Source organism: Capsella rubella, unplaced genomic scaffold (assembly GCF_000375325.1).
Source record: "Capsella rubella cultivar Monte Gargano unplaced genomic scaffold, Caprub1_0 scaffold_8, whole genome shotgun sequence".
NCBI lineage: Eukaryota > Viridiplantae > Streptophyta > Magnoliopsida > Brassicales > Brassicaceae > Capsella > Capsella rubella.
The window spans coordinates 12,723,849-12,736,025 of NW_006238916.1; the positions used below are offsets into that span (position 1 = coordinate 12,723,849).

At 38.3% G+C, this 12,177-nt stretch overlaps 4 protein-coding genes and 1 non-coding gene across 7 annotated transcripts; 2 read left to right on the forward strand and 3 right to left on the reverse strand.

Annotated features, from left to right (window-relative positions):
* Positions 1 to 133: 133 nt before the first annotated feature.
* Positions 134 to 2,021, reverse strand: LOC17876024 (ADP-ribosylation factor-like protein 8b). Its single transcript, XM_023779361.1, has 6 exons — positions 1,782 to 2,021; positions 1,191 to 1,272; positions 1,072 to 1,104; positions 853 to 974; positions 582 to 743; positions 134 to 500 (listed from the first exon to the last, which is right to left on the reverse strand). Exons 1-6 carry the CDS (start codon positions 1,817 to 1,819, stop codon positions 383 to 385), a joined length of 555 nt encoding a protein of 184 aa, XP_023635129.1. The 5' UTR covers positions 1,820 to 2,021; the 3' UTR covers positions 134 to 382.
* A 589-nt stretch (positions 2,022 to 2,610) lies between these two features.
* Positions 2,611 to 2,806, reverse strand: LOC111829117. The gene has a single exon (XR_002832674.1). It is a non-coding gene; the product is annotated as a U2 spliceosomal RNA (small nuclear RNA).
* Positions 2,807 to 3,328: 522 nt separating this feature from the next.
* Positions 3,329 to 6,120, forward strand: LOC17875564. The gene is made up of 9 exons (XM_006280257.2): positions 3,329 to 3,547; positions 3,630 to 3,817; positions 4,240 to 4,515; positions 4,609 to 4,667; positions 4,755 to 4,791; positions 4,878 to 4,949; positions 5,026 to 5,176; positions 5,279 to 5,455; positions 5,568 to 6,120. Exons 1-9 carry the CDS (start codon positions 3,362 to 3,364, stop codon positions 5,949 to 5,951), a joined length of 1,530 nt encoding a protein of 509 aa, XP_006280319.1. The 5' UTR covers positions 3,329 to 3,361; the 3' UTR covers positions 5,952 to 6,120.
* A 436-nt stretch (positions 6,121 to 6,556) lies between these two features.
* On the forward strand, positions 6,557 to 8,998 carry LOC17876397. 3 transcript variants are annotated; one of them, XM_023779649.1, is made up of 3 exons: positions 6,557 to 6,904; positions 7,310 to 7,936; positions 8,036 to 8,998. In XM_023779649.1, exons 2-3 carry the CDS (start codon positions 7,334 to 7,336, stop codon positions 8,864 to 8,866), a joined length of 1,434 nt encoding a protein of 477 aa, XP_023635417.1. In that variant the 5' UTR covers positions 6,557 to 6,904; positions 7,310 to 7,333; the 3' UTR covers positions 8,867 to 8,998. The 3 variants fall into 3 exon arrangements, with proteins under 3 accessions (XP_023635417.1, XP_023635419.1, XP_006281728.2); XM_023779651.1 differs by having other exon boundaries at positions 7,404 to 7,936; XM_006281666.2 differs by lacking the exon at positions 6,557 to 6,904 and having other exon boundaries at positions 6,911 to 7,936.
* On the reverse strand, positions 8,967 to 12,139 carry LOC17876794 (peptidyl-prolyl cis-trans isomerase CYP65). Its single transcript, XM_006280152.2, has 11 exons — positions 11,714 to 12,139; positions 11,565 to 11,627; positions 11,350 to 11,453; positions 11,162 to 11,253; positions 10,979 to 11,068; positions 10,819 to 10,894; positions 10,366 to 10,724; positions 10,033 to 10,289; positions 9,640 to 9,928; positions 9,443 to 9,562; positions 8,967 to 9,340 (listed from the first exon to the last, which is right to left on the reverse strand). The coding sequence occupies exons 1-11, from the start codon at positions 11,839 to 11,841 to the stop codon at positions 9,122 to 9,124; spliced, it is 1,797 nt and encodes a 598-aa protein (XP_006280214.1). The 5' UTR covers positions 11,842 to 12,139; the 3' UTR covers positions 8,967 to 9,121.
* Positions 12,140 to 12,177: the final 38 nt, after the last annotated feature.

The following is a 12,177-nucleotide window of genomic DNA, read 5'->3' on the forward strand; positions in this document are numbered from 1 at the left end:
AGCGTTGAGCTTAGTTCATATTATCCTCTTGCTTTTTCTTTAAATATCCGTTTGGTCCTTAAGGATTTTTAAAATTACGAGAAACGCTACATTAGTTTTCCTACTTTCAAAATATGCTATGAACTCTTGACCCTGAAGGAAGGTGATCTCATGGCATTACGAAGTCAAAGAACCAATCAAATCTAATATACAGACAACAGCAGCAACACAGATGAAAGAGGATAAAGAATCAGAAAAAAACAAAGAAAGACAAATCTTGTTTATCACAGGAAAAAAAAGAAACAACTGTCTTCTTCCACCATCATCATCAAAGGAGCAACACAAGCGGACTGAGAAAGACCAAGAACTGCAGAGAGTTGACTTCTCTTCTTTTGCAGAGAGTTTAGCTTGCTGATTTGGAGTGCTTTACAAGCCAATCAATGACTTGATCAATGTTGGTGGAGTTCTTGCAAGATATCATGAAGCAACAGACTTCTCTATCTGTGAGTGACTTGAGCCCCCTGTGCAAAAAATGGAAAAAAAAACTTATCAGAATCGAAGTAAAGAACAAAGGGTAATGTGTTTTCGGTTCAAGGCTTTACATTTCCTCTGTTAAGGCTTCTTTGGATAAAGCTCCAGACTTGTCGATTTTGTTCCCAAGGACTAGAAGAGGGATACCACTGAGCGATGTCTTGCTCAACAAATCATGGAGTTCGCTTTTCGAGACACTAAGGTTGTCAGGATCAGCAGCATCAACTACATACCTGAAATTAGAATCAGCAGGACGAACCAAAAATGTGGCAAGAGTTAAAAGTTTTAATCATCTAAACTTAATTGAAGATAGTAAGATAAGAGTATCTATAAGGTTTTTACACAATGGCAGAAACAGAACGGCAGTAGCGTTCCCACATGCTGCGAAACCTAGGTTGACCACCAAGATCCCAAAGCTTGATTGTGACACTTCCTTTTGTCACTTTCCTCATGTTGAATCCGACCTAAGAAAGAGTAAGCATCCTTTTTATTATCTAGCCAAGAATGAACAAATCTTTTGTTACTTTAAGGAAACATCATATAGGGGGTAGAGCAGCTCACCGTAGGGATCATGTCTTCACTGTATCCACCAGTCTGGACAAGGAAAGGTAAGAGGAAGCCATTAACGAGTGTTTAGAAGAAATATAGAAGAAAGGTTGGTGAGTAAGTATACTACTTACCGCAACAACGTTTACAAGTGATGTCTTTCCTGCATTTTGCAGTCCTATCAATGAAAGCTCCATTTCTTGCTTGAAGAAAAGGCTGCAAAAATGATATATTGAGACTATGCGAATCGTTCGAGAAAATGAGAGTTTTGTCGAATACTTGATATACTTAGAGCCTAGTTACAACCTATAGCTGTTGCTCTAACAACTAGTTCCGAGGGATTCTTTATAAAATTCATTACTCGCATTCGCAATACTTATTTATTTAACTCTTTGTACAGGCAGCAACCTTCATGTACTAAACAACCATCTACAGATCCCATCCCAGTTGTATTGTCTAAACATAGACATGATTATCAACAATCTAAACGGTAGAACTGATGATAACATCAAAAAAGTAAATTTCTTAGCCAGAGATTGATGCAATCGTATTACTATTCCTAATTCCGTCTTAATATTACAAATCAGGGATTAAAACTTCGGCGGAAACAGTTCTATTTGTTCATATCGTTGAACTCAAGCAGGAAACAATCTAAATCAACATCCCACAAACCAAGAAAAGAAACTTGAAGTAAAAGATATTACAAAGAAAAGAAAAAAACTGACCTGCGAAGCCAATTGAGAAGAGCATCCCACAAACCCATATTTTTTTTAATAACTCTCAAAGTTTCCGACAAAGACAGAGATTCGGAGAAACAGAGATCGGTCTGCTAGAAATTCTCCTCGACGGATCTCTAATGGGCTTAAAAGGGAAAGCTTCCTTCTTCTGCTCTTCGCTGCCGATATTATTATCTCATTTGAAGATTATTTTTGGTTTTGTTTTTGTTTGAGTTTCTGTCAAAAATCGAAAACACGGCATGAGAGAGCCGGCGAATTAAAAAGTTACAAAAGTCAGTAAATCTGAACCGTCAAATAAATTATGTGGGTCCTTCTACGTCGTGGGATTAACGGTCAAGATCTGATTCTAATTCGTTTTGTAGGGAAACTGAAGCTGTGTGTGACACAGCGAAAATCATGGAGCTAAGCTAAATAGTATATAATGTAATTATTTTAGACAATTTTGATTAGCCAATAAGAAGCAAGATTCGATGGGACAGAGAGAAGTTCGGAAGAAGAATTATTAAGATTGACAAGAAAACAAAAGAATGTGTTAAGATGGACATCACCCACTCGCTTTTTAAGGTGGAGGCGCGTGATCACCACGAACCAATGAGTGGCGGTGGGAGATACTAGATTGTAATTTGTAAGCTCCACTTATGTTTCGTCAATAGTTTCAGACTGAAGAGTGTTTTTCGATGGGTTTCATTATAGGCATTTAAGGCCCAATTGTAATGAACCATACATTGTTGACTTCCGTCATTATTTGATTATGGACTTCAATTATCATTTCTGTAAAGTTATTATATTTTTTAATATTAATTTAGACTTAAATTTGGCGGGTTGAGCCAGGCCCGTGCAATAGTGCAACGCATGGGCGACTCGTGAAAGCCCAGATAGCAAGCTATCTCAACGGGCCTTCTCCCTTAAAAAATAGAGTTAATATCGTGTGAGCCGATGGCCCACATATCAGATATTAAACTGATAAGAACAGATACTACACTTGATCTTAGCCAAAAGGCCGAGAAAGGTATGAATTGTTTAGACCCATGGCCGCTTTTTTTATACTACTTCTTTTTTCCTTCACGTTTCTCTTGTAACCGATGTGGGACTTTTCCAAGGAGTGAAACTAAACAAAAGAAAACTCTCTTTCTCTTTTAGCGGGTTTCAAACAACGCATAATTAATGATAATCTGGTTTTATAACAATACACTTTCGTAATTAATAACACAACTAATACATTCTTTTTATACAGTTTGATCCTTTCCTCATTCTTTTTACCTTTTTGGTAACAAAGTAAACCCAAAAAAAAAGAAGAGCGAGTCAAATAAAAATTCCAGAGAAAACGGCTCAAGATACGTTACTCAAATCACTCTCCTTTCTTCTATTTAACAAAAAGGAGAAAAAACAAAATCTTTTAAGAACAAGTGTAGCCACAAGCTATCCTTGCCTTAGTAAGTAAGCCAAACACTCGAAGAAGAAAGGCAATTATTTAAAATAATTATACTCTCTCTCTCTCACAAATCTCTTTGTTTTTATCCCCCAAAATTAGGACAATAAAACAAGGAACATGATTTTCGATCATCAAGATGACAAAATCAAGAATACTCGGAGTTCTGTCTCAGCTCCTTTTAACGGCTATGATCTCTCCCATTCTGACTGTTTCAAGTTTACCGGACGGCGGAGATCATGAGAGGTTTAAGAGACGCGATCCTCTTAACAGCTTTAGATATTACAACGGAGGCTTCGATGTTCGAAACAAACATTATTGGGCTGTGAGTCTCTCTAGCTACTTCGTTAGTTTTATGTAATTTTGAGGTTAATGTGGTGACTAATAAGTCTGAACGGGAATCTTAGGCTACGGCATTTACGGGAATCCACGGTTACGCCGTTGCCGGAGTGCTGATTATCGTCGGCGTCTGTTTGGGACTTCACCTAGCTTTCTCCGACAAAAGAAGACGTGTTTCTTCCACTCGCCGCAGATATCTAGACCGTTGCTACCTTCCTCTTTTCTTACTTCTCCTCCTCTTCATGTTCTTCTCCATGTAAGCTCGTAAATAAGATACTCTCTTAAGTTGCATGAAAACTAGTGTCACTGAAGTTTTTGGTTTGCTTTCCATGAAAAATCATCGACGACTAAACAAAATATATGAATTTTCCATGTTTGTGAATGATACACAAACTAATTATCTTCCTCAGGTTTATACGCATAAGCAGCTTGCATGCCATAACGACGAAGTTGTAGAAATGATATGATAGACATTTTACAAAACATACGTAGAAGACATTATTTATTACAAGCCTCGTTTCAAAACAAAAAAGCCATCCACATTTATTAGCTCAGACAATTAACAATTATGCGTTAGTGATTATTTATTAATTCTTTTCTTAAAAAAACACTGACAAAACCAAGTTATGAGTTTGATGAAAATAATTGAAATAACATGATTTTTGGTTTACGAAACAGGGCAGCGACAGGGATAGTGATAGCAGCGAACCAGCGCTCGAAGAATGGAACAGAGGAAATGAAAGAAACCATAGACAAAGCAGGAGAAGATGTTGAAAGAAACATCCGTACAGTGATAGGGTCGTTAACTAAGATACAGTATTTGCTGCTTCCATATAATCAAAACACGACTCATCTTCTCAACGTTACCACCCATCGACTCGGAAAAGGATCTCGCCTTATTCAAACTTTTCTTCGTCATAACGGTCGTTCCATTGATCTCGCCATCAAAATCTCGTATGATCTGACAACGACGACTCATCTTTTCTTTTTCTTTTTGTGCGTTCTTAATCATCTGTGATTGTTCTGCTCTGTTTTTTTCTCTCTCAGGTATATATCTCATCTTATGATTGCATCGACCAACTTGTTCGTTCTGCTTCTAGCCTTTGGTGAGATCATTTTTAACATTCGTTTAAATTGTGAAGATGTTATGATATTTGAGTAATTCTAATGGACTTCCTTTTCCTTTGTCTCAGTTCCTCTGTTGCTTCACTGGCACCCTGGATTTATCATGTAAGCAGTGTAAACGTTATTGTTCTTATTAAATTTGGAGTTTCAACTTTAAAGATTAAATTTCTATTCTTCTTCTTCGCACAAAGGGTGATATACTTTTGCTGGATCATAACCACTCTCTGTTGGGTACTAACTGGATTCGATTTCTTCATTCATACGTAAGCCTTTCTGACCCTAAAACCAAAATCCTCCACGTGTTTTTATTGAACTCCTCAAACTTTTCTACTCACGCAGCTTCGCAGAAGACCTTTGTTCTGCTTTCAATGGCTTCGTACAAAACCCACTAAACAGTACGCTGACTAATCTTTTCCCTTGCATGGATCCACTTCATTCTCAGAAAACCTTGATTGAGATAAGCTTGATGATTCACAACTTCATCACCGAGGTATCAGTGATGATTAATAGAATAATAGTTAGAAGTGTCAAGAACTCAGGTTAATGGTAGAATCTAAAAGTCCTCTGTTTCTTGTTTTTTTTTTTTTCTCAGTTAAACACAAAAGTAGCAGAGTCAATGCGTTCTAATGCGTTGACTGATCGGAGCAATACTGTCTTGTCGGCGCCTGGATCTGGAATAATATGTGATCCGTTTGTTGGACAACAAATTAATAGCTACACACCACAAAGCTGCTCCAATGGCGCCATCCCAATCGGCGAATTCCCAAATGTAAGTCTTTCAAATTCTACTCATTAGTACCCAGGCAGCATAATTTAAAACCATGAATCTCTCTGTAAAATTAATCCTAAGTGTAAAGTGAACATAAAAAACCTTAATGCAGATTCTTTCGAGATTCACATGCCACGACAAAGTTCCACCAGAAACTTGCAGAATCACCGGAAAATTCATCCCGGAAGCAGCTTACCTCAAGGTCTATGCTTATAGTAACTCAGCTCAAGGCATGCTTGACATTTTGCCTTCTCTTCAAAACCTAACAGAATGCCTTGCCCTCAAAGACACGTTATCGAGCATCGTCTCTAACCAATGTGAACCCTTTAGAGCTTCGATGTATCGCCTTTGGGCATCAATCCTTGCTCTGTCTCTTATTATGGTGGTTCTGGTTTCGCTCTTCCTCGCCAAAGCTTTCCAAGAAAAAGGAAAGAGTTTTGCTTGGTTCTCGATTCATCCAACTTCATCCGAAGAAATACGACAAGTGAACATATAATGTAGTTAGTGTGTGTGTGTATATATTATAGCATACTGGATTTTTGTTTTTGTTTTGGTATTTACATTTTTTTATAAATATCATCGAAAAAGATAGAGAGTGTTTAATTGAATAATGTAAATATGACATTGTATCAAACATTTGTAATAAGTGTGACTGAAGAAGTAAATGTCTACATTCAAATCATTATGGTAGTAACCTTATGTTGTATCATTTGTTAAGTTCAGTTTTTTGTCCAATCGAAACAGATGATGTGTGAGAGAGAGAGAGAGGATTAAGGTAAAAAATGAATGGGTCAACCACTCAAAGAAGCCACTCCATGTGCATGAACAATATTTAAAACATAACTTGAGTAAATAACACACAAAAGATCATTACTTTATGTTAATTACTGTTAAGATTAACTGGAATTTTATCTCTACGACCAACTCAGAGTAATGTTTCAATGCAAAAAGAAAGAAAAGGGATAATAGTAAGTTAGTAACGATAATGATAGTTATACTAACATTAAAACATTGATAGATAATAAGAATTATTGCATTAATTGATAATCAATCATCACTATTTATATTATTTATAAAATAAACGGGAAAAACGTCCCGAGAAAGCAGAGAGAAGGAAGTAATCAGAGGAAGAAGAAGAAGAAGACCGTGATTGAATCATTAGTCTCGTCTTCGTTCGTACGTCGGAATCATCAAAGACCTTGATTGATCCATTTCAACTAGACTTCACTTTACTCCTATCTCCGAATCTCCTAAAAAATAATAGAATTTCTAGCTCTAAGATTTCTCGATTCAGCTTCCTAATCTCGTTCCCCAGATCGAGATTTCTGATAGCGAAACATCTGAGAGAAGTGTTGGATTTGTTTTTTTGGTTTCGGACAAAGCTGAGAGTTGCGAACTTCTGAATAATGTCGGGAAGTTCGGCTTCTGCCGGTCTCCGAGGATTCTCAGGTAAGTTTTTCGATGATTTTGTCTCCTAGTTTCTCGGATTTGAGGAGATTAGTTTGTATCTGCTTTGTATACTTAAGGTTAAACTTCTGCTAAGCTCACGTGGGTGTTATCTTCGGATCTGAATAGCTAGAATTGAGCTCATCAACTTGCCAGATTGATTTAAATAGCTTCGAACATAACTCACTGAGCCGTATTTGCTTAGTCTAGTATATCAACACTAACCCATTCGAAAATGCATCAAATCTGTGTTCACACTTGCCAACGAACTTTAAGATTCGTTTTAGACTAGTGTTGATCTCTGATAGCTTGATTTTCCTATGTTTGCTGATTTAGACTTGTTGAATCTCTTGTGGTTTGCATTAGATATATGTTTGGCTCTACAGAGTGTTGTATATATATGTACAGTGTTTTAGAAGACAGAAAGAGAGAATGAGGATAATGAAGAACAACAAATACAAAAACAAAAAGAAACCAACATCTTTGCATTGCAATGATGCAGGAGGTTGCAGATATTCTCTGCTTACTGTTATTGTATGGATCGTCGTCGGCTTTTTCCTGGTTGCTCATCTTATCTCGCTCTATACCAGAAAAGATGACATTCATCAACAAGTTTCTTCTGATCTGTTACAACTAGTACATCATCAGCATCTTCATCATCCTGTCGTTCATGAACTTGTCAGAGTTGAAGAAGAGATTTTGAGAATGCCGCCACCTAGGAAGCGTTCTCCTCGTACTAGTAAACGGAGATCAAGAAAACCGATCCCTCTGGTTGAGGAGTTTCTTGACGACAAGTCACCAATTCGGCATCTCTTCTTTCCCGGTATGAAAAGTGCTGCTTTTGGTCCAACCAAGGATATGGGAAATGATTCCTTCCATTACATCCCCGGGAAAATTTGGATGGACACTGAAGGGAATCCAATTCAAGCCCATGGCGGAGGGATTCTGCTTGACGAGAAATCTAACACATACTATTGGTATGGGGAATATAAAGATGGACCAACTTACCATGCTCACAAGAAAGGACCAGCTAGAGTAAGTACCAGGTTCAAGCCTATTAGTATTTCTCTTGTGAGTATTTTGTATTTCTCTTGTGAGTATTTTGTGGTAAATTTCAATATTTTGTTGTCTCAGGTTGATATTATAGGGGTTGGTTGTTACTCTTCAAAAGACTTATGGACATGGAAAAATGAAGGCATTGTACTCGGAGCTGAAGAAACAAACAAGACCCATGATTTGCATAAATCCAATGTTCTTGAGCGACCCAAAGTGATCTACAATGAAAAGACAGAAAAGTATGTGATGTGGATGCATATCGATGATGCAAACTACACTAAAGCTTCAGTTGGTGTGGCCATTAGCGATAAGCCGACAGGTCCTTTCGAGTATCTATACAGTAAACGTCCACACGGGTTTGACAGTCGGGATATGACTGTCTTCAAAGACGATGATGGTGTTGCTTACCTAATATATTCGTCTGAAGTCAATAGTGTGCTTCATATCGGACCCTTAACGGAAGATTACCTTGATGTGACGCCGGTTATGAAGAGAGTAATGGTGGGACAACGCAGGGAAGCTCCAGCTATCTTTAAGCATCAGAACATTTATTACATGGTCACTTCTTGGTGCACTGGCTGGGCACCAAATGAAGCCTTGGCTCATGCAGCTGAATCAATAATGGGTCCATGGGAGAAACTGGGGAATCCATGTATCGGCGGTAACAAAATTTTCCGGTTAACAACATTCTTTGCGCAGAGCACATATGTGATTCCATTACCGGGTGTTCCTGGTGCATTTATATTCATGGCAGATAGGTGGAACCCGGCTGATTTGCGGGATTCGAGATACATATGGTTACCGTTAGTTATCGGTGGACCTGCTGATCAGCCTTTGGAGTACAGTTTCGGATTCCCTATGTGGTCGAGAGTGTCTATCTACTGGCACAGTAAATGGCGGCTGCCTTAAAGACATACAAATAACCAAATATATATTTACCGATATCTCTGCGCTGATCATTGTTGTTGATTTATTTTGTAGATTAGGCATTCATACACCGCTGTAAGGATTATAATTTCTAATAAATCTTTTACTGAAGAAGCTTCGTTACAGCTTCAGCTTTTGAACATCAAAGGTTCAATGTTGTCATACAAATGCTATTGTGATCTGGGCTCTATCAAAACTAGTCAACAGTTTTACAAAATGGGTAGATACTGTTATCATTTACCAGCTAGAGAAATCTTTAAACCCTGAGGAAGCTGACGCAATAGTTTTTCTTTTCTTAGACACACCAATGGTTGAATTATCCGACTCTATGGCACCACTAGTCTCTTTAGTGGCTGTACCACTCTTGGTTTTCAAGTATTTCCCAACGCCACCGCCCCCGGCTCCAGCTTCTGCTGTTCCTGATCCAGGGTTGCTGTACCACGATCCGATCTTCTCCTGATACACCACAATGCAAATAAAAATATATAATCTTATCAGATGGATCTAAAGCAAAGAGGAAGAGAAGAGATTGTATTTGGTGGAAGGGATGATACTAACAATGTCTTTGTCTTCGTTCTTCTCTTTCTCAGCTTTCTCAGCTTTCTCTTTTTCCTCCTCTTCATCAAGCTCCGTGTATGGATTCACAAAAACATTTGCCTCGATTATCTTGATCTCTTCCTGCAGAAATTTCAAAATACCATCTCAGGAGACTGAAACTACTTAAGAACACAGTGAGTTAAGTTTTTAGAACTTACAAGAGGACGGTCGCTTTCATCTACAGGCACATTCTCCATTGCTGCTAGTGTTGCCAAACCACCAACAACTCCACCAAACACTGTGTGCTTGTAGTTTAAATGGATTGCAGATTTGTATAAAATGAAAAACTGAGAACCATTTGTGTGAGGACCACTATTAGCCATACTAACTATGCCTCTTCCTGAGTGAAGTAGCTTTGAGTTTGGCTCATCTTTGAATGGCTTTCCCCAAATTGATTCACCTCCTTTTCCTGTGCCAGTAGGATCGCCACCTTGAATCATGAAGTTCCTGTGTAGAAGAAAGGTCAAAAGGTCATGTTTATATTAATCGTAATAACATCATAAAAACTCTTTAAAAAACTAAAAACAGATTTCCAAGGCATATATGTATACCTGATGCTTCTGTGAAAGGACACTCCATTGTAGTAACCACGTTCACAGAGAGTGATGAAATTCTCACATGCTCTAGGAGCTATATCGCAATGGAGCTCAATGTTCAAATCGCCATGTGTTGTGTGAAACTGAACATACCCTTTCTTTTTCGGGTTTTTCTCTACTTTAATTAGTTCAAAATCGTTTTCGGTCACAGGAGTAAATGCAGTGGAAGTGAAAGAACGAGAAGCAGCACCCGACGAATAACGGCTCTTCACCTGCAACAAAAACAACAAACATTTTAACAACGCACACAAAACTTTAAACCGATTTTAACCCGTACAAAAAACTAACCATTTTAGAATTAACAGGTGCTCTATCTCCAGCCATATGCATAGCTATTCTTGCTGCTGTTTTATCACTAGAACCCGCTTTAGCTGCATCAGCACTTCTTCCGTAAACTGAAGCAGATGCAGCATCCACAACACTGTAGACCTGCTTTGGTTCTTGTGCTTTAGAATCCTCTTTGATTTTCGATCTCGACTCTAGAATCGAAGCAATAGCAGCGGCTCTTTCATTACGTGCCTTGTTTCCACCTCCGCCATGTAAAGCAATCTCTTTAGCTTTTTCAGTTCCAAGATCCGCAAGCATCTGCTTGATATCTCCAGACACGTTTATATTATAAGCTGGGTCAGAGTTCATCTTCTTCAATTCTGTCAAAAACACGAGGGAATGGAGTCATAACCAACTTAAACAAAAACATGGATTATGATATATTGCTTGATCAAATATAAAACTAAATGAAACCTTCATCATCGATCTTGAGGCCATTTTTAACGTGATCAAACTCCACTGTTATTTTACTGTCAACTGCATTAGGATTCTGCAAAACATCGCCAAAGAAAAGTAAATACCCTTTTACCACACACATTGCAAAGTATCAAGGAAAGAGCAAGGAAGCAGTTACCTGAATTGTTATAAGGTCGGCTCTTGTGAATGGTTCTTCTGTTAAAAGCTCCTTCCAATTCTTGGTTTTGATATTTAATTCTTTGATAGCCTAAATTTATATAGCGACAACTAAGTATCAGTGAAACCAAAAAAGAAAAGCAGGCAAAATGACAATAAAAAGCGCAAAAAGAAAAACACAAACCTCGTAGCAGAACACATTTCCGGTAGTCTTCACAGCAACTATATGTGTAAATTCAGTGAAGACTTTGTTCAGAACAGGACAATGATACTCTCCTACAATGGCAGCCACAGAGATATATTTCAGCCCATCTCAAGGATTGAAAATCACAACGAATCATATAAATAGTCAAAGCGAGAGAAAGAAGAAACCTTCAGAGTTCTTGTGAAAGATGAGAGGAATCAAATCTTCTCCTTTCAATGATGCTCCTGTAACTGGATGTTTACCAAACTTCCTGATGTAAGGCACTATAGTTCTGCAATTTCAAAAACCCAATTCCCAAAATCAATAAGGTGTAAAGAAAAAGTAAAGCTTCAATGCCTAAGTAAAAGTTCAATAGAAACAGAATCACTAGGAAACTACTCACGTTATCTCGAAAACACTCCCGTCGCTTGTACACACAGGATCTTCGAATGGCAAAAACGTAAGCCTGAATCAGAAAAAACCAAAAAAGAATGAGAATCCAAAGTGCAAACGAAGTCATATTGGAGTGGTGAATGGTTGAAAGCAACATACGCGCAGCAATAGAAAGGAAGACTCTTGAAAGGAGTACGATTCTCTTTGGATTTAGCGCCTCCCCATTCTGTCGCCCACTCCGTCTTCGTTATGAACATTCGATCTTTGCTGTGCTGTTTCTTCCCCATCGTTTTACTTCTTCTTCTTCTTCGACTTTGATTTCCCCAAATACAACTCGAACAATCTGAATTCGGATCGAAACAACACGAGCTGATAGATTCCAAGTTAGACTCAAGTTAGCTGGAACTCTAACCGTTGCGACTTTTCCAAGTAATATGAGATCTGAGACTACCGCCCACACCACCGCGTGTTGTTTTATTATACAAGACGTTAGTACCAGTCGCCGCCGTAGAGCAAGAACCCGCCCTAATAGAATCCGACCCGGATCTAAAAGGCCTGGTTTCCTAGTTTCGTAGGCCCAAACCATTGATATCGTCAACTCAGTCAGCCGGGTTAAAAGTCTC

Bases quoted from the DNA above. Each gene is read 5' to 3' on its own strand.
- LOC17876024 (XM_023779361.1), bottom strand. From the start codon at position 1,819: ATGGGTTTGTGGGATGCTCTTCTCAATTGGCTTCGCAG. The intron at 744-852 runs GTAAAAACCTTA...TTCTAATTTCAG, and splicing joins CGTTCTGTTTCTGCCATTGT to GTATGTAGTTGATGCTGCTG. The intron at 501-581 runs GTAAAGCCTTGA...TTTTTTGCACAG, and splicing joins GAAGCCTTAACAGAGGAAAT to GGGGCTCAAGTCACTCACAG.
- LOC17876794 (XM_006280152.2), bottom strand. From the start codon at position 11,841: ATGGGGAAGAAACAGCACAGCAAAGATCGAATGTTCATAACGAAGACG. The intron at 11,254-11,349 runs GTTTCTTCTTTC...CTGCCATTGTAG, and splicing joins CTTTCACAAGAACTCTGAAG to GAGAGTATCATTGTCCTGTT. The intron at 11,069-11,161 runs GTTTGTGTTTTT...ATATAAATTTAG, and splicing joins GAAATGTGTTCTGCTACGAG to GCTATCAAAGAATTAAATAT.
- LOC17875564 (XM_006280257.2), top strand. From the start codon at position 3,362: ATGACAAAATCAAGAATACTCGGAGTTCTGTCTCAGCTCCTTTTAACG. The intron at 4,668-4,754 runs GTGAGATCATTT...CCTTTGTCTCAG, and splicing joins CGTTCTGCTTCTAGCCTTTG to TTCCTCTGTTGCTTCACTGG. The intron at 5,456-5,567 runs GTAAGTCTTTCA...ACCTTAATGCAG, and splicing joins CAATCGGCGAATTCCCAAAT to ATTCTTTCGAGATTCACATG.
- LOC17876397 (XM_023779649.1), top strand. From the start codon at position 7,334: ATGAGGATAATGAAGAACAACAAATACAAAAACAAAAAGAAACCAACA. The intron at 7,937-8,035 runs GTAAGTACCAGG...TTGTTGTCTCAG, and splicing joins ACAAGAAAGGACCAGCTAGA to GTTGATATTATAGGGGTTGG.